Source organism: Sorex araneus, chromosome 6 (genome assembly GCF_027595985.1).
Source record: "Sorex araneus isolate mSorAra2 chromosome 6, mSorAra2.pri, whole genome shotgun sequence".
Taxonomy (NCBI): Eukaryota; Metazoa; Chordata; class Mammalia; order Eulipotyphla; family Soricidae; genus Sorex; species Sorex araneus.
The window spans coordinates 92,815,309-92,835,817 of record NC_073307.1 but is presented as its reverse complement, the minus strand read 5'-3'; the positions used below and the strand labels follow the sequence as shown (position 1 = coordinate 92,835,817).

The following is a 20,509-nucleotide window of genomic DNA, read 5'->3' as shown; positions in this document are numbered from 1 at the left end:
GCTTTGCTCGGACTCTCCTGACCGTCATGGGCCCAGACCTTCAGTTCCTGCTCAATGATGATAAAGCCTGGGAGACGTTCGTGGAAGAAATCCAACTGTCCAGGTACCTCCAAAGGAAGACACGAGGGAACCCATTCTGCCGCCCTCAGCTAGTTTCCTCCTGGCCGAGAGAGGCCTTCGGTTAAGTTGAGGCTGGACCTTGTCTCCAGTAGATGAGAGATGTTTCTTCTGTGTCCTATGTGAGCAGCGAATGGTCAGGGATTGAAATGCATGAAAATGGGGTGGGAAGAAGGGTCCTGTGTCTTTTGTACAGTGGATATGCTGGAATTTGCCTTGCATGTCGCCAATCCAGAACCAACTCCCTGGCACCTCATAAGGTACTTAAGCGCTTGGAGGAGTAATTCTTCAGCACAGAGCCAGGAGTAATCGCTGGGCACAGCTGTTTGTGCCCCTTGCCCAAAATGAATCCCTTCAAACGATACCAGCTTTATTTCCCCCTGGAGAATCCCACGGTCTCTCTTAAACACCCCCCACTCTTCTCATCGCTCTAAATTTCTTTTTTTTTCTTATTTTTGGGTCACACCCAGCGATGCACAGGGGTTATTCCTGGTTCATGCACTCAGGAATAACTCCTGGTGGTGCTCGGGGGATTCTATGGGATGCTGGGAATCGAACCACGGTCGGCCGCGTGCAAGGCAGACGCCCAACCCGCTGTGCTATCGCTCCAGCCCCTAAATTTCTTTTAAGAAAACTCTTGCTAATGGCCTCACGTTCCGGGGAAAGGTCAACTCAGAGAAGCGATCAACCAACTACATTGTAGTCGAAGGCCATGTGGGGGAAGGGAGTTGCGGGCTGAATGAGGGCTAGAGACTGAGCACAGCGGCCACTCAACACCTTTATTGCAAACCACAACAGCTAATTAGAGAGAGAAAACAGAAGGGAATGCCTTGCCACAGTGGCAGGGTGGGGTGGGGGGGAGATGGGATTGGGGAGGGTGGGAGGGACACTGGGTTTACGGGTGGTGGAGAATGGGCACTGGTGAAGGGATGGGTTCCCAAACTTTGTATGAGGGAAGTATAAGCACAAAAGTGTATAAATCTGTAACTGTACCCTCACGGTGATTCTCTAATTAAAAATAAATAAATTTAAAAAAAAAAAGAAAACTCTTGCTAAAAACAGGGAAAATATATAACATTTAACTTTTATTCACTGATTTCAAGTACCATGACTTTTTTACAATGTCCAAAGTCTGCTGTCGAGAAAACTTGCTGGCGATTTGTAAAAGAATCTTTTCCACATAATTGCATGTAAAAGCTCTGTGCTATAGGTGAGATAGACTCTGTCCAGCCCGTTTTATGTCATCCTGTTACATGCATGTGACTGCTTCTTTGTTCCAGAGAGGAAGGAGAGGTACTACGGGAAGGTCTGAGGAAACACAAGATACTCCTGGCCACGGAAAGCAAAGAGAAGCACCAACCAGAGAAGAAGAAGGGGAATGCGAGGTTCCTATTCCTCCTTGTTATATTTGTGTCTTGTTTATATCATTACTGCACTCTGACTAACACGCTTCTCGTCGTGTTAACATGTCTGTTCTGGAAGCACAAGAACTTGTTCCCGTCAGAGACCGCCATACTCAGGAAGAGGACTGTAAAGGTGTTTCCTGAGGTGACAGTGAAACTCAGCAAGCACATTGCATTGCGCAGAGAGCTCGCCATGAGAGCTGACCTAGTCAATTTGGCCTGTACTGTGGTCAATGTGGTGGCCAGCTTTGCCGGGCTGGCATCTGGTGTCATGTCCATCCTGGCCTTTGTTCCGGATCCCGTGACAGGAGACCCTAATGTGCAACTGTCAGCAAAGGCACTGGGGCTGGGGGCAGTGGCTACTGCTGCAACTGTGACCACCAGCATCGTGGAGCAGCTAAACTTGTCATCAATAGAAGCCAAGGCCAATGGCAGGAAAACGATGGGGGTCTCTTCAAGACAGCTGGCCATGGGGGTTCTACGCAATAACAAGTCCAGAATTTCTTCTTTATTTAACACTCTCCTGATGTACAAACATATTCATGCTACCCATTTGGCCAACGAAGGTAGAAATTGGGCAGTCACAATCTTGCTCCCATTGGGCAGCTGGTTGCAGAGGGCCATTTTAAAGCCAGCAGAGACCGTGAACTGGAGAGTCCAGGTCATGGGTGTGGTCGTAACAGGCCTCTGTGTTCTGAATGACGTCTGCTGTCTGGTGCAGGAATCAAAGCACTTAATGGAAGGGGCGAAGACAGAGACAGCAGAGAGGATGCGGCGGCATGCCCAGTTGCTGGATGAGATACTAGAGGAGTCGACTGGAACTACAGATCTGCTGTAGGACCTGATGTTTCCCGAACAGCACACACAGAAGGAATATGTGTGGCGGAAAGGGGTCACTATCCATATGAGAGGGGAATTGAGGATGAGGTAAGATCTGGGGCTGGTGACTCAAGAGCTGGCATTTCTTGGTGGTTAGGAAAATAGGAACCAATCGTGGTGGAAAGGTGGCATAGTGGTAGGAGTGGTGTTGGAATATTGAATGTAATAACTTACTGTGAATAATTTTAAAAAACAAAAAAAAGATAATAAAATGTCAAAAAAAAAAGGAGTTGGGATTTATGTGGCAGACCACATCAGGAGGGGTTGGTGGGAAGAAAGGGAGGGTAAGGCAGAGGATGATGTGTCAAACACAAAACAGGAACATAGAGGCTGCAATAAAGAAGGAAAGAGGGTTAGAGAGCAAGGGAAGAGGTGATTGGCTTTGCACTCAAGAGCGTTAGGTGGGGCTTGAGATAGAGCACAGTGGGTAGGGCGTTTGCCTTGCACGCAGCCGACCCGGGTTCAATTCCCAGCATCCCATATGGTCATCCAAGCACCACCAGGAGTAATTCCTGAGTGCATGAGCCAGGAGTAACCCCTGTGCATTGCTGGCTGTGACCCAAAAAGCAAAAAAAAGAAGAAGAAGAAGAAGAAGAAGAAGCATTAGGCACGTGGAATAATGAGACATGGAAGACCACAGAGAAGCCTGCATGGGACACTCTGAGCATCACCAGAGAACTAGTTGTGGCTATAGAAGTTGTAAGGAGAAGTCGTAAATGCAAACTGACCCTTCCTACGCATTGATGTCCAGCAAGAAAGAATTCACCCCCTGCCACTCCCAGCTCCACCAAATAGCATATTCCAATGAGTTGTTTTTCCTGGTGCTAACTTCCTAGTAGCAGTGGTGATGAATGTGATGTCCTGAAGCTGAAACAGTGGACATTGGGGTAAATCATTCCTAGTGCCCTTTGGAGTCAGGGTGCCTGGGCAGACTATGAAATTCCAGTGAAACCCAAAGATTCGTGGGAACCGTGGTTCGTTTGAAAACGTGAGGGTAAATGAAAGGACATTTCATTTACCTCCCAGGTCACAAAATTCTCCTGTCAAAACGTAGTCAAGAGATACAAGAGACACAGTCTCTCTGAACCTCATTTTCCTCCCCGTGGAATTCTGTCTGTCTGTACCCACCTTGTGTTCTAAACTAGCCCAACAGGCATCATGGTACTGAGAGTCTCTGGGTGCTGGTTTTTCCTTCCTCTGCATTCTGCAATGACACATGATGCACTGAATTAATTGAGCAGAAGCAAATGTTTGCAGGAGCCAGGATGGCCCATCACAAACGCAAAGAATGAGGGAAAGGGAGCAAGTTAGCATCACAGAGAGGCCCAACTCACAGAGTTTCCAGTGGTCTCCCAGTGTCTGCCTGTGTCGTGATTTTTTTTTGGTAGTGGAGCTCTTTATTTAATGCATAAGTATGTAAGTCCCTTTATTAGAGACATAAGACACATTGTTGAGTCTGGTCAATGGTAGATCTAGGAGCTATTTCTTTAAAACTCAGAACTAATAATTAGAGAGGTTCTGTTCTCTCATCATTACATTGTGAAGTGCCTTGTGCAGTCATGTCCTATTGCTGGAATGACAGCTTGTCCAATTTCAAGAAAATTAGCAGATACCTATCAACACCAAGTTCTCCCTCTCCCTCAGCAACGATCTCGGTGATTTCCTTCATCACCTTCATCACCTCAGTGTGCCTGAACGGGTGAACTCAACACATAGGAGGCAGTGGGAGGTGAGGATGATTTTCAACTGGTCACTGTTTTCTTCACATGATCTTGACTGGTATCTTCATACATGTGCTCAACTGTTAAAGGTTGCCATTGCTCATCATAGCCAAATAACCATAGTCCGGTATGGTGTCCGGTAATATGTGTCATAAGTGATGTAGAGATGGTACGTTCTGGTTTGCAAAATAGCATCTTCACCTCCAGTCTCAGTTGTGGTTTTACAAACTACTATTTCCCTTGTGTCCAGTGTAGCCCCATCTGTTTCCAAAAGTCCACTCTCATCATATCTGCCATAGCTGCAGCTTCTCCCTCGTCTTCCTCTTGTTTATCCTCACACAACGCTGAGCATTCTTGGAGCTTCATACTGGCCTTGTTTGCCGATGTAATCTCCTTCACTGCTCTGGTGCTTCCGGTGACACCTGTGTTATGATAAGTATCTACCCATCCCCCATCACATCATCTTCTTCGATGATTGCTCCCAATTCATCCTAATGTTCCATCTGTTTGCAACGTTATATCATGGAACCTTTACGATGACCAAAAACTGTTTGGCTGTTGGTAGATATGGTTCACTTTTAATTCTTCCTTGTAGCTCATGGCCTGATGGATCCACTTGATGGATGAAGTGATCTCCAGCTGAGACAAACTCTTCTGGGGTGATACCTCCTGCCCATCTTTACACTGGTTCTTCCTCTCAAAGTTCCTCCACCAAAGGGACAAATTCGTTGCTGTGGACACCAGAGCCTTGGTGGCATCAATCCCCAAGACCTCAATAGAGCCATGGGATCTTGTGTTTGCTGCTTGCCTTAGAGAAAACTGAGACCCGGGTTACTCAGCTTCCTCATGCCTCCTCAGCAGCAGAAGAGGAATTTCTCCTGAAAATAAAGACCTGGTGGTGAAGGTGTGCAATAACTTTGTCCATTCATGCTATTGATTTGCTCGAGTGGGCACCAATAATGTCTCCTTTGTGAGACTTCTTGTTGGTGTTTTTGGCATATCGAATACACCACGGTTAGCTTTTCAGGCTTTGCCCTGCGGGCGGGATACTCTCTGTAGCTTGCCAGGATCTCCAAGAGGGACAGAGGAATCAAACCTGGGCCGGCCACCAGCAAGGCAAACGCCCTACCCGCTGTGCTACCGCTCCAGTCCCCATTCATGCTATAAACTCTGATATTATGACGCTATACTATAGAAACTATAATTTTCAGTCTTTGGAGAAAATCAAGTCTACCCACAGTAACGCAGATCTCTTTCTGGTAAATTGTGGAAGAACCTGAGAAATCAGGTAATGCCAGTACATGATCTGGCAAAATTTTTTGTTTGTCCTGAGGGGTAGTTCTACTCCCAGGTACTCACACCCCTGCACGACAAAGTTCCTCCCAGAGGTGTGGGTCTAACTGTTAGGGCGCGGATCGAAATCTCCCTATAATGACAAAGAGACTCCAGAGACTGCAAACAGCAAGCAGGGTTTATTGTAAGACTGGCTAGCCAGGGTCCAGCCGCCTACACGGACACGCAGGTCCAGCAGGTTGGGCAAAAGATCCAGAGCTTCCCCAGAGGAGATCTTACATAGGCCTTCCGGGGCCGTTACAGCAGAGCCCGCGCATTTCATAGCCAATAGATTTGTAATATTACAAACTTTCTTAACCAATCCATTTAAAAGGACATCACTACTTAGCCTATGGCTTTAGAGATCAGTATTCGAGCCAATATTCAGGAATGTCCCGGTTCTGGGGGCAGTCCTGGGTCTTGTGATATGGGTCATGTGATATGGGTCCGGTTATCTGGTCTGACCACCACCCTTCTTGCGACCCAGGGTGCCTGTATCCAAATTCCTTGCTCCAGGACATATAGACAAGTTATTCTAGAATCTGGGCTCCTGTAAAAAGAGTCTTAAGAAAGCTAAATAGATTCCTGTGGTCTGTCCTGGGCCAGTTCCTCACACTAACAATCAAGAAATTAGAAAGGAGTTTATTATGAAATGAGGAGAACCCTGATGTTCAATGTAAATCATAATTCGCGTCCGCTGAGAGACGCTGGCTTGGCGGCCCCTTGTGGACACTTTGAGTAATGCTGCTGTCAACATGCTTGAGCTGATTCCAAGGTTAAGGAGACCACCTCTCCTCCTTTTTTTTTTTAAATTTATTTATTTATTTATTTATTTTAATTTATTTTTAATTAGAGAATCACCGTGAGGGTACAGTTACAGATTTATACCCTTTTGTGCTTATACTTCCCTCATACAAAGTTTGGGACCACCTCTCCTCCTTAAAGGGACAGCCACAGGGTTGGCGCTGCAGTATCACATGATCATTTCTGTTTCCTTACAAAGGTTGGAAATCTTTATGTTTCCTTATGAAGGTTGAAGAATTGTGAAAGAACCAAAGGAATCACATAATGCCAGTACAATCAGTGTTGGGGATGGACTGAGCTACCAGGGGAGGCCACATAGACTGTACTACAGACAGGAACATTTTCCCCCTTCAAGCTGCCTTCGGAAAATAATTTCAGTATATTGAAAAGAGCAGTTTTCCTTCCCTCACAGAAGCCAGGCTGGTCTTTGACATGCAGATCTCAGGTGTTAGCCAGGCCTGAGCTTTGATATTATAAATTGTAGGCTCTGGGGGCTGGAGCAATAGCACAGCGGGTAGGGCGTTTGCCTTGCACGCGGCCGACCCGGGTTCGATTCCCAGCATCCCATATGGTCCCCTGAGCACCGCCAGGGGTAATTCCTGAGTACAGAGCCAGGAGCAACCCCTGTGCATCGCCGGGTGTGACCCAAAAAGCAAAAAAATAAATAAATAAATAAATAAATAAATAAATAAATAAATAAATAAATAAATTGTAGGCTCTGGCCTAGCCTAGTCTTTGGGACATAGATTTCAGGTGCTGCCTAGTTTTGTAATTGACATGTAGCTTTCATGTGGCAGCCCAGCCTTGTCTTTGGGATGTAAATCCAAGTGCTTTTAGCCCAAGGGTTTTGTATCTTCTTTCTGGAGGCCAAGATTACTGGCCTGCAGATGCAAGGAAACAATGCATATTCTACCGCCTCAATGTTCTTCCTGTACCATCTTTTGATGACTTTGGTGATGTCACTGTATTGCACCCTTTAGAGGTACCATGATCAATAAAAGGAGATCATGAGGCTCTCTACCTTTGTCTAAGATTCAGAGAGAACCTAGATCCTCCATGAAACATATTTCTTCTGCGTTCCTTATCTCAGCGCCTCCGACCTCACGAACGTTCACGCAACAAATCAGAGCACACAGATGCTGTTTTCACGATCCTACTTTATGTTACTGGTTTGTGGGCTACACCCTGCAGTTTGCAGGGGTTTCTGCTGGCTCTGAGCTCAGAGATCACCTCCAGAGGTTCAGAGGACTGATCCTACATGGTGTCAGGGATCAAACCCAGGTTGGCCATGTGCCCTACCCGCTGGACTCTGTGTGCTGTCCTCTCCGAGGCCCATTCAGGCTGTATTTTATCCCAAAGGTGACCAGGCAGGAAGCCCACTGTCTTCCTGACAGCCAGGAGAGAGCCCGGAGTTCCCCTCAAAGGGCGCCCCCTGCACTTGTCTGGTGCTGCACCTCACTGATCCCTCTAGCATGCCCTCTGCACCTCAGCCCTCCTGTTTGGGGACTGCTGCATGTTAGGGCGCGGATCGAAATCTCCCTATAATGACAAAGAGACTCCAGAGACTGCAAACAGCAAGCAGGGTTTATTGTAAGACTGGCTAGCCAGGGTCCAGCCGCCTACACGGACACGCAGGTCCAGCAGGTTGGGCAAAAGACCCCGAGCTTCTCCAAAGGAGATCTTAGATAGGCCTTCCCCGGCTGTTACAGCAGAGCCCGCGCATTTCAGAGCCAATAGATTTGTAATATTACAAACTTTCTTAACCAATGCATTTAAAAGGACATCACTTCTTAGCCTATGGCTTTAGAGATCAGTATTCGAGCCAATATTCAGGAATGTCCCGGTTCTGGGGGCAGTCCTGGGTCTTGTGATATGGGTCTTGTGATATGGGTCTTGTGATATCGGTCTGGTTATCTGGTCTGACCACCACCCTTCTTGTGACTCGGGGTGCCTGTATACGAATTCCTTGCTCAGGGGCAGAAAATCAAGTTATTCTGCCATGCGGGCTCCTGTAAAAAGAGTCTTGAGAAAGCTAAATTGATTCCTGTGGTCTGTCCTGGGCCAGTTCCTTACACTGCACCTCAGGCTGCATATTTGCACGCTCCTCAGTGAGTACTCAACAGAGCACTTTCCAGCTAAAAAACCTCAATTGCTCAGCTTCCAGGTTACATGGGCATGGAGAAAATGCTGTACACTCTGCCATTGGTCGATTGTTTTAAACTTGTATGTAGATACAGCAAGTTCTCTCCGAGGCTTCACACAGATACAGTGATAGCAGAGATCCGTCGGCTTGGCCATCTTCCTGGAGCTGCCCACTCTTTCTCATTTGGCTCCACTTGGGAGTGGGCAGAGGCAGTGAAGTTGCCCTGTCATGATCCAGAGACTCAGAAATAAATCTCGAAAGAGACCAACAAATTGCAGACACTTTCCTGATTCCACTCAAGACTGACGCATCTGAGGCAACTCCAGGAGGGAGGTGGGTTATCCCAGCACCCGCCCAAACAGAGCCCCAGCACCCAAAAGCCTCCACACTCCACTTCCCCGAAATGCTCCTAGCCAGACTCCTCTGCTCCAGTGAGCTGCATCCAGCAATTGATCTGCTGAAAAACTCAGGAATGCGGGTTTTTTTGACTGAAATCACCAGGCTTTCAAGAGTCTGGGGTGGGCTCCACCTCCCAGCATCTCCCTGTACTTCTGGAAACTTCAGCAGTCCTACACATGCCCCAAGATGCTACCCAGTTAAAAATTGACTCCCGTGGTAGCACTCCATTAAAAATTTTGAGCTTCCTGGAGTGCATGGCTGGATTGGCTCCTGCACCTCATCTCACACTCTACAATATTGATATCCTAGAAGTAGCACACCAAGTGGGATGAGACATAATGTAGGAGGCCACCAATTTCAATGAACAATGTAGAAACACAGGAGCTTAACCAGTTTTTTTCATCATCATCATCATCATCCCATTGATTGTCGATTTTCTTGAGCGGTCTCAGTAACATCTCTATTCAAGGATGAATGAGATGCTCTGAGATTTTTAGAAGCCTCTCATTACTCGTCCTTCCCAACGGTGCTGAATTCGAGGTTCTTTCAGGGTTAGGGGAATGAGACCCATCATTGTTACTGATTTTGGCATATGGAATACACCACGGGGAGCTTGCCAGGCTCTCCCATACAGGCGGAAAACTCTCAGTAGTTTTAAGCCATATTTAAACTTTAAACCATATTTAAAAATTAAATCAAACATTATAATCAACATATATGCAACATATAAATGAATAGTTAGAACAGGAGAAAAACCTTTGCAATCTATGCTTAAGCAAAGAGTTCTCGGACTTGACCAACAAAGACACAATAAAGAGGGAAAAAAATGGATAAATTTTTTAATAAAGAAAATAAAACAGAAGTGTTTCTTAACGAGGCAGGCAGTCATGCCACCTTAGTTAAGTCCAAGGTCCTCCTGCTTAGTACCTGTATTGCAAACCATTGCACCCAGAAGGAGAAAGAGAGAAAGAGGGAATGTGCCTGCCACAGAGGCGGGAGTGGGGGGTGTGGAGGAGTAATCGGGGGAGTTGGGAGGGATACTGGAAACATTGGTGACTTCCTGAAGCCCCTCAGGGGCAGCAAAAACTGAGAGAAATTAGAATGCAGGCCTTGGGCTCGAGGTGGGGGTCTCTCTTGGCTGAGAAGAAGGTGGGGGTGCTGAGAGATAGCACAGCCTGCAGGGCTCTTGCCTGGCAGGCAGCAGGTCTGAATTCTCTCCTGACACCCCAAATGCTTCCCTGAGCCCACCAGGAGTGACCCTGAGGGCAGAGCCAGGAGTAAGCAAGAGAACAGGCAGGTTACAGGCACCCCAGCTCCAAAGTACTGAAAAGAAGGTGGAATAGAGGCTCCGGTGCCCTGGGAACTGGGTGTGGTGTGATAAATTTATCCTTCCTGCTGCCCCTGATGAGTATCGATTTCCTGGCTTCGTATCGATTTCCCGGCTTCGCCTGCTCCAAGCGCTTGTTTCAGTTTCGCTTTCCAGGTTATATCAGCTGGACGCTGTGCTCTCTCTCCTCCAACCTGCTGTTCCGGCTCCTGCATCCTCTCATCCCTGCAGCCTGAGGAGGACCCCCACTCTCTTCACCCCCGGTAAGCTGGGCAGAGGGGACCCCCCACTCACATCTTCTCACAACAACGCTCTGAGAATGGGATTCTTCAGAAAAAGAAAATTAACAAAGAAGGCGGGCTCAGGGTTGGTCCAGCTCCCAAGGGACTCACAGAGCCTGGATTTTTATCCCAGGTCTGTGTGACCTGTAGCTGCCCCACCAGGGCCCTAAACAGAGAGGGGGGCTCAGATGGGCTCAGCAGGACACCCCAACACCTCTGGTCCTTGTGTACCTAGGACATTCGGTACCCCAGAAGGCAGGTGGATTTGAGAGAGGGGGTTTCTTTCTTTGGAAATTTGGGGTCAGCAGAGGAGGAGGAGGGCGGGGTATCTGAGCCTGTCCCCACTGTGCTCTGGTACCCTAGGGCCCTGCTGCCCAGGGTGAGGGGACAGGGGATTTCCATCGAGACTCAGCGATCAACTTGTCTCTGAGACCCCAGGACTCAGCCTTGGTGTCACCCACCGGAGTCTGGGTGCATGCTCAGTGCCAGATTCCGGAGGAAACTGAGGCCCAGGAGGGGAGTGACTTTCCCGGGGTCCCATGAGGGAGAGGGAGCAGGGAGATGGCAGGGCTATGCCCCAACCTTAGAGCAGAACTGTGTGCCCAGAATCCAGGGGCTGCCTGTGAAACGGGGGAGACAATCTGCTGAGCCCCCACACTCACCCTTTCTAGAGGAACCTTGGGGTGGGTGCGTGTGTGTGTCTTTTGTGTGTGTGTGTGTGTGTGTGTGTGTGTGTATGTCTTTAACTGAGAAAACAATCCCTAAAGGCGAGTAGCAGTCTAAGGACAGGGACCATCCTGTGTCCTGTGTGCAGGGGAGAGACCCAGAAACACTGAGTGACTCCCCCCGTGAGGGTCAGATCCCACATTCAACCCAGGGGCTGGGAGGAAGGAAAGGCCAGTCTGGGGGTTCCCAGGAAGGCTCGGAAAGCACAACCAGGATCTTTTTGCTAACTCAGGTTCCTGCATTGATAGGAAAGACCACAGGGACTTCCGGTGTCTGAGCTCCTCTCGGCTGCTCCCTGGCCCCCCAACAGGAAACCCCACCAGCTCCTGAACCTCCCACAGAGGCCAGAATGAAACCCTTTCCAATGGCTGCATTTGGGGGTCCCCCTGCTGGGCTGCTCTGGTTGATCTGTTACTGTGTCGATGGATTTATCGAGAGATTTTTGTTTTATCTTTGGTGTATTCTCCGCACTGTCCTTCTGCCCTCGACCCCCTCTTCCTTCACACAAACAGCATGTCCAGGGTCCTTGCCCACCACTCACTGTCCCATCCTGTTCTGCCTCTGTTGCTGGGTACTCACAGGGTATCGCAGGAAAAGCTTATCTGACTGTGTATAAATTAGGGGTTTTCAGGGCTGGAGCAATAGCACAGCGGGTAGGGTGTTTGCCTTGCATGCGGCCAACCCGGGTTCGATTCCCAGCATCCCATAGGGTCCCCTGAGAACTGCCAGGAGTTAATTCCTGCGTGCATGAGCCTGAAGTAACCTCTGTGCATTGCCGGGTATGACTGAAAAAGCCAATAAAATAAAATAAAAAGGAAATTAGGGATTTTCTAAAGAAGAGATTTTTCTTGACTTTTCAGCTGAAGGATTGCCTAAGAGTCTTGTTTTTCACTTAGGATCAGGCTAGCTGAATTGGGTAAACAAGGAAGTCTAGAGACAATGTCCTCTGCTGATTTCCAAGAAGAGCTATAAATTCCTATAAGGGCCGGGAGGTTTCTTTCATGCCCTGGTCATTGGTCATTCACTGTCTCCGTCTGGTCCTTGATATCGATGATCCATTTCACGTTGGTTTGACAAGGTGCAGCCGAAAGAGACAGGCTCAGAATTGAGTGTGGAGAGAGACGGGTGCAGAGCCTTCACACAAGGAAAGCTACACGCAGGAAAGGCAGCCTCGCAGGGATGTGGGGAAGAGAGGAACAAAGCCTGCTAGCAAAGGCCTATTTTTTTTTCCTGGCTCAGGAATTTCTTGACGGTGCTTGGGGGACCCTATGGGATGCGGGGATTGAACCCAGGTCGACTGCATGTAAGGCAAACTCACTCCCCGCTCTACTATAGCTCCAGTTCCCGCAAAGACCACTTTTAAGATGACGTCTACAGACAGGTGAACTTTCACCAGGTGATGTTGTTAGTGAAAGTCCATCGAGGAGCAGTACAGCCGGAGCAAAGGTCCGGAGGCTGGGGTGTCATAGAGATAAGAAAACTGGGTCCCAGATTCCTGGAATAAGTCGATGAGGAGTTGGAAGATGTGTGTTTACGGTGGCAATTCATTGAGAACATCCTGGCTATGCACATCCCCCTCTGTATGTCTCTGAGAGGGCCTGGGAGCAATGTTAAGTTTTCGCCTATGTGACAATCGAGTACTGCTTAAGCTGACAGGCTGATTTCTCACTGCCCTGGCTCTTCCTGCTTCTGTGGTCTTTGCACTGACGGTGCCAGAAAAAGGCCTCATTCTTGTGACTTACAAGATGTGATGAGGTCACATGATTCGTGCGATTACAAAGTGACATCTGGCTTCTTGATACTGGTGTTCCACAACAAAATGAGAAGTTTGTGTGGTTAACATTTAGTGTGGTTCGAGGCACAGGCTGCTTGCAGCTGACCCTGATAAGACGCCAGATCCCAAACGGTCCCCCCCACCCACCCCCATGGGGCTGGAGCAATAGCACCGCAGGTAGGGTGTTTGCCTTGCATGCAGCTGACCCGGGTTCGATTCCCAGCATCCCATAGGGTCCCCTGAGCACCTCCAGGGATAATTTCTGAATTATCTGAAGCCAGATGTCACTTTGTAATCGCACGAATCACGTGACCTAATTTCTGAGTGCAGAGCCAGGAGTAACCCCTGTGCATCACCAGTGTGACCCAAAAAGATAAAACAAACAAACCAAACGGTCCTCCCGAACCTCACTGGATGCAGCCATGGAAGGCTTGAGAACCACTGGGGTGTCCCACGTAAACCCCGGACCAAAGGGCCCCAGCACCATCATATTTTTGGGGCTTCCCGGTGCATCACAGGAGTTTCTCCAAGGCTCAAGAGCACTGCGTGGAGACACCCCCACCCTCCAAAAGGAGATAGAAGCTGAGGCACAGCTTGGGCCTCCTCCCAGGTTAATTAAGGCAATTCCATTTCAGCTCTAGACATTCACACTGACGTAATGGAAATTAGATCGCTTAACTTCTTTTTTTTTTTTTTTTTTTTTTTTTGCTGGTGGGTGGGACACAGCAGTCTGTTCTCAGGGCTGACTCCTGGTTCTGTGCTCAGGGATCACTCCTGGCGAGCATATGGGATGCCGGGGATTGAATCCAGAACAGCCACGGGCAAAGCAAGCACAATACGAGCTATATTATTGCTCCAGGCCATTGATCATTTATCATTGATCATTTAATCTAACAACAAAAAGCCCAAGATCAAGAGTGGCAGGGTTGACTTCTATGACCACACTCCCTGGCCAGCAGAGGCCACTTTCCCTCTGATCCTCATGGTGTGGACAGACAGATAGACAAGAGGTTTTTCTCCAAATCTTTTTCTTTTCTCTCTCTCTCTCTCTCTCTCTCTCTCTCTCTCTCTCTCTCTCTCTCTCTCTCTCTCTCTTTGGCTTTTTGTCTTTTTGGTCACAGCTGGTGATGCACAGGGGTTACTCCTGGCTCTGCACTCAGGAATTACTCCTGGCGGTGATCGGGGGAATCCTCTGGGATGCTGGGGATCGAACCCAGGTCGGCCATGTGCAAGGCAAACGCCCTCCCCTCTGGATTTATAGCTCCAGCCCCTTTTCTCCAACTCCTATCAGGAATCCAATCCAGCTGGGATTAGATCCCAACCTTCAGCATCATTTCACCTTCCGTACAGTGAAAATAGTTATATTTTAAAACATAACTAAGATAACAATAGATAGATAGATAGATAGATACATAGATACATAGATAGATACATACATACATACATACATACATACATACATACATAGGTAGGTAGCTAGATAGGTAGATAGATAGATAGACAGACAGACAGACAGACAGACAGACAGACAGACAGATAGATAGATAGATAGATAGATAGATAGATAGATAGATAGATAGATAGATAGACAGAGAGGTAGATAGATAGATACATAGATAGATACATAGATAGATACATAGACAGACAGACAGACAGACAGACAGACAGACAGATAGATAGATAGATAGATAGATAGATAGATAGATAGATAGATAGATAGATAGATAGATAGATAGATAGATAGAACTCCAAACAGTTATATTTGAGTCGGGGCTTCAATACACGAAAGGAGATGTGATTTAAAAAAGGAGTTTCATTCTATCACACCAGGTGACTCTGCCCACGGTGCCCGGACAGAGACACGTGTGGATGCACCGCGGACTCAGCACCAGGGGAGCTGCACTCGAGCCCTCTCACCTTGTGTCCTCTGTCTCCACCTAGTGAGCAGACACTTTGCTCGACGGACTCTTCGAACCATCATGGACCCAGAGTTCCTGCAGTTCCTGCTCGATTATGATAACTCCTGGGAGAAATTCGTAGAAGAAATCCAATTGTCCAGGTACCTCCAGAGGGAGACACGAGGGAACCCATTCCGCCTGGTGGAGAGAAGCCTTCGGTTGAGTTGAAGTTGTACCTTCTCCCCAGTAGATGAGAGATGTTTCCTCTGTGTCCTTTGTGAGCAGCAAATGGCCAGGGATTGAGATGGATGAAAATGGAGTGGGAAGAGGGGTTCTGTGGCTTTGTTGAGTAACTTCCACACACTCAGCCTCAGGGTCTTCACCCTGCAGGGCTGTGAGTAAAGTAAGGTGAAGGAAGGACTGAACATATGCCTGGAGCATGGGAGGTGCTGCACGAGCATTCACATCCGAACCATAATGGGAAGATGCAGAGCTGAAGTGATTAAGGGAGAGTGGCCTAGTGACCCTGGCAACATCAGAAGGGGTGCCTGCCATTTGTGGGTCATTCTAGCGAGGCTGAAGACACTCCCAAATTGCCTCTATGGAGAAAAAGTCCCCCTCCTGTAGCCTGAGGCAAATGCAAGTGTATTCACCCTGAACAATTTGGGGAAACGCTCTGAGCACCTATGGAGCCCTTCAGAATGCCTTAGGTTTGCATGTGTACTGACACGAGCTGCTATCACCAGCTCATTTGGACTGAAGCTAGCTACACCTGGGATAGGAAGGTGCTGCATACTGGGTCATAGGTCACAAACAGGAGCTGGGGAGACCCAGGGAAGCCACAGTCAGTAACAGGGAGTGGCTGCACCCAGTGACCTTCATTGGAGAGGAACAATAGCATCAGTCTGAGAAGAGAACAGAGAGCAAGAAAACTATTGTGGAGGTCCCTTCCATCTCTGAGGTTTGGGGACATTTTAATTCAAAAATCCAGAACTGGACACCTTGTAGACTGAGGGCAGAATCTCTAGGATTCTCTATTTTTAATCCCAACTAAAGACTCAGAGTTCTTCCCATCCCTCCAGTTAATTTTTTTTTAGGAGTGGTGGGGTAGGCGCTATACCCAGTGGTGCTCAGGCTTACTTCTGGCTCTGTGCTCAGGAATGACTCCTGAGGGCACAGAGGACCATATATGGTACCAAATATTGAATCCAAGTTGGCCACGTGAAAGGCAAGCAAAAAACCCTGCTGCTATAATACTGCTTCACCCCCTCTCCTTGGTTTTAGGATGCCCGAACTGCTAGGCTCAGTTACACGTTACTACACAGGAGAAACGTGAGCTAAAGGCTACAGAGGGAGAAGCAGGGCGTGGGTTCCAATGGGACCCTTCCCTAGTCCTCGGGAAGTCTTACCGTCCCACATTCTCCCCAAAACCCCACCTGGAAACCACCCTCTGACAGAGAAAACTGATTCCAACTCTTGTTCCAAACTGTTCATGTGATCCATGAGGGTGTGACAGGGGTCAAGACCATGACCACGAACAAGTGACCCTGGAGAAAACACAGCAAATGTGAGTGGGAATCCACAGCACACGTGCAGAGCGACTGGGCTGTGAAAATTCAGAGTTGAGGGGGTTTTACTAAATTGACCAAACAGAACTTTGGTGAGTCAGATCAACGGCTTAGAGTTCAGATAATTTCATTGCATGTGGAGACTGATGGGACATCAAGTTGGAGGAGATCCCTGCGAAAGTGACAAAACAGGATTCTTAATAGAAGGCTCTGGGTGACAAGGAACCCAAGGCAAACTTTTTTTATTTTATTTTATTTTATTTTGTTTGGTTTTTTTTTGGGTCACACCCGGCGATGCACAGGGGTTACTCCTGGCTCTTCACTCAGGAATTACCCCTGGTGGTGCTGAGGGGACCATATGGGATGCTTGGGATTAGAACCCAGGTAGGCCGCGTGCAAGGCAAACGCCCTACCCGCTGTGCTATCGCTCCAGCCCCAGAAAACTTTTTTTAAATTGAATCTCCGTGAGCTACAGTTACAAAACTTTCATGTTTGAGTTTCAGTCATACTATAATCAAACACCTATCCCTTCACCAGTGTACATTTTCCACCACCAATGTCCCCAGTATCACCGCCCCCCCATGTCACCCTTCCCCCTGCCTCTATGGCAGACAATTGCCCTCTTACTCTCTCTGTCTCTGTCTCTCTGTCTCTCTCTGTCTCTGTCTGTCTCTCTGTCTCTCTGTCTCTCTCTCTCCCCTTATGGGTATTATGGTTTGCAATTCGGATTACAGATACTGAGAAGCCATCACGTTTGGTCCTTTATCTACACATCTCCCATCCCAAGCGATCCCTCCAACCATCATTGACTTAGTGATCCCTTCTCTATCCCAGCTGCCTTCTCCCCCAGCTCATAAGGCAGGCTTCTAACTTTTGTCCAGGGCAAACCTTTGTCCAGGCAGCGATTCCAGAACCCAACAAAGATTTGCTCAGGAACAGTTGTTGTCTATCTTAGTCTTTCCACAAAAATGCTGACTAGAACATTCGCTACCATCCATCCGGCTGACCGGTACTCTAGCCTACACCCACCCATGTGCTACCGTGTGACCCCCAACTCCATCATACATCTTCACATTGTTTATCACACCTGGGTCCAAAAGCCGAGAGAGAGGAAAACAAAAATGCGTCATTCAATCGGGACCTCTAAGTACCTGGATCTCACACCCCAGAGCCAGGGCACGACCAAGGGCAGGTCTGCGGTGAGAGACTGATTCTTCACTCCACACTCCGTTCTCTGAATGAAGGAGTTTCATTCTGCTCCAGTCCTGCTCTTTGTTCATACAGATCCCACCAAATGACACCAGTCTTTTGTGAACACCACTGTGTTCACTGCCTTGCATGACAAGTTCTGTTTATGAAATCCCTATAATTTACTAGTCCCATAAGCTGACATACGCCCATTTAATCCCAGTAAGTATCATGGGGTTTCAAATGTTGCAAAACTTGGTTGATATTATGAAAAATTCCTTATATTCATCAAGACCTTTTCCATTTAGCGGTGAGTCAAAGCTCTGTGATGTATGTGTGTATGGGCTGCCCAGCCCGTTTGATATCGCCATGCGACTTACCGATCACTGCTTCTCTGTTCCAGCGAGGAGGGAGAGGTACTTCGTGAAAGTCTGAGGAAGCACAAAATACTCATCACAGACCCAGAAGGCAGAGAGGACCACCGCCAGAAGCAGAAGCACAAGAATGCAGTGCTCTTTTCCCTCCTTGTTTTATTTTTGTTTTTCTATTACCATTACTGGACTCTGGCTAACCTGTCAGTCATAGCGCTAACGGGTCTGTTCTGGATGTACAGTTACCACACCTCCCTCCCATCAGAGACCGACATCCTCAGGGAGAGGATCTCGAAAGTGTTTCCTGAGGTGAGCATGAAACTCGGCAAGCGCATCACACAGCTAAAGGAGCTCGCAGACAGGGCTGACCAGGTCCACAAGGTCTGCACTGTGGCCAACGTGGCAGCCAACTCCGCCGGGCTGGCGTCTAGCATCATGTCCATCGTGGGCCTGGGTCTTGCCCCCGTGACAGGAGGCCTGAGTGTGGACCTGTCAGTAGCGGCACTGGGGCTGGGGGCAGCGGCTACTGCTACAACTGTGACCACCAGCGTCGTGGAGCAGACGAATATGTCGTCCATAGAGGCCAAAGCCAGTGGCATGACAACAATGGGGATCTATCCAGAAGAGGTGGCCATGGGGGTTCTCCATCAAAACACGCGGAGACTTTCTTCATTATACAGCAGCTTCATGAGTTTAAAAAGGGTTTGGGGGCACACTCTTACCACCCAAAGCTCAGCCTCACAATCGAGCTTTGCGCAGAGACTGTTGGGCAACACTGCTAAGACGATGACCAGGAGTGAAAAGATGATGAATGGAGCTGCCTCTGGCATCTGTGCTCTGATGGATGCCTACAGCCTGAGGCAGGCGTCCAGGCACCTGAAGGAGGGAGCAAAGACAGAGCAAGCAGAGAGGCTGAGACTGTGGACCCAGGGGCTGGAGAGGATCAGGGAGCTGGTGTCCCAGATTCACAACAGTGTGCTGAAGATCCCAGCTGACCCCGAGTAACCCACAGAGCAAGATGTGAGGGCAGATGTGCCCCGAGACCTCAGGAGAGGTCGGGATAATGCTAGGGGATTGCTGATCTAACTTTTTCTTTTCTGTGGCTGAGCACATTAGGCAAGATGTGTTGGGAGAGAGATGGGCATAACACAGAGGGCTTCCTGTCAAAACCAAGCCTGGTCCACCACGGGATGGTCTCACGTATCTGTACGACAGAGAACAACTGGCCAAGGAAATGTCATGTCATAAAGGGAGGCCCTGATCACCCTTGAAGCCCAAGTAGAGGGAGGAGAAGAACAGAGCAGGCAAGAAATGAAGGGGGGGGGGGCTGGATCGATAGCACAGCGGGTAGGGCATTTGCCTTGCACGAGGCCGACCTGGGTTCGATTCCCAGCATCCCATCTGGTCCCCCGAGCACCGCCAGGAGTAATTCCTGAGTGCATGAACCAGGAATAACCCTTGTGCATCGCTGGGTGTGACCCAAAAAGAAAAAAAAAAGAAATGAAGGGGAGGAGGAAGAAGAAGAGAAAGGAAAGGAAGGGGGGAACAGAGGTCAGGGCTTTGGTTATCCGGGTGATGGGGGAGAGGGGAGTAACCGTACATCCACAGCACAGACTCCACAACACTGAGAAGATGAGATCTTACCAAACTTCGTAATGTGCCTGTCTGTGTGGTGGGGGGAGGGAGCAGGGGAACACTGTGGGGGGGGGCACGCTTGGTGTTGAAACTCTGTACACCTAAAACTCAACTATCAATGACTTTGTAAATCACACAGTTCTTTTTAAAACTTTTCTAAAAATTTTAAGTCAGAACCTAAAGCCTGGAATAGAGGAGGAAAGGGATGTAGGACAAGAAGAGAATCCTTCTGCTTGGTACTAAAGAAGAGACTCAGGACATGAGTATTGAAACATAAATGAACAAAGAGATGCCCGCATGGGAAACCTTTGAACATCATCCGAGAACCCAAAGACCTAAGTGTGGAGTACAGAATGATCTCCCTGGGATGTAGGTTGTAAAGAAACAGAGTAAGGAAACAGGAAATACCCAAAAGGCAACGGAAACTGAGAACTGGTCTTTAGAAAGAAGCCTATCACTATAAGAGGAAGTTGGGGGGGTGTTGGGGGGGGAGAGGGGCAATAATACAGGAACAATGAAGGGGAGCTGACACCCTGGTGGAGGGTGTGATATTGAGATATTTTATGCATGAAATCCTACCAGTATCACTATTGTATGTCACATGCCTAAAATAAATAAAATATGAGCTAGATGTTGTAACAATTGACTCTTCCTATGCACTGATGACTAGCAAGGAGGAATTTATTCCCTTGGGTCTCTGGACCTGCTTCTCCGGTCTCAGCTTCATTTTCCAGTAGGTTCTTTTCCTTGGCACTGAGTAACACCTGGTAGTGGTGGTGCTGTGCTGTGCTGACCTGTGTTATGGTGTGAGTGCTGTGATGTGGTATTATGTGATGTGATGTGCTGTGCTGATTATTGGACCATGTGGCAAAGAATCCCTAGTGCTGTTTGGGGCTGGGGTGCATGGAGAGACCATGAAATTCCAATAAAACTCCAAAGACCC

At 48.3% G+C, this 20,509-nt stretch overlaps 1 protein-coding gene and 1 pseudogene across 1 annotated transcript; one reads left to right on the top strand and one right to left on the bottom strand.

The window, feature by feature from the left end:
- Positions 1 to 3,931: 3,931 nt before the first annotated feature.
- LOC101555812 (ubiquitin-like-conjugating enzyme ATG3) lies at positions 3,932 to 4,968 on the bottom strand (annotated as a pseudogene).
- Positions 4,969 to 14,885: 9,917 nt separating this feature from the next.
- Positions 14,886 to 18,936, top strand: LOC105943076 (apolipoprotein L3-like). The gene is made up of 2 exons (XM_055143613.1): positions 14,886 to 14,965; positions 18,174 to 18,936. The coding sequence occupies exons 1-2, from the start codon at positions 14,886 to 14,888 to the stop codon at positions 18,934 to 18,936; spliced, it is 843 nt and encodes a 280-aa protein (XP_054999588.1).
- The last annotated feature ends 1,573 nt before the right edge of the window (positions 18,937 to 20,509 follow it).

Coding starts and splice junctions, on each gene's coding strand:
- LOC105943076 (XM_055143613.1), top strand. CDS start 14,886: ATGGACCCAGAGTTCCTGCAGTTCCTGCTCGATTATGATAACTCCTGG. Junction 14,966..18,173: donor GAAGAAATCCAATTGTCCAG/GTACCTCCAGAG, acceptor CTGGATGTACAG/TTACCACACCTCCCTCCCAT.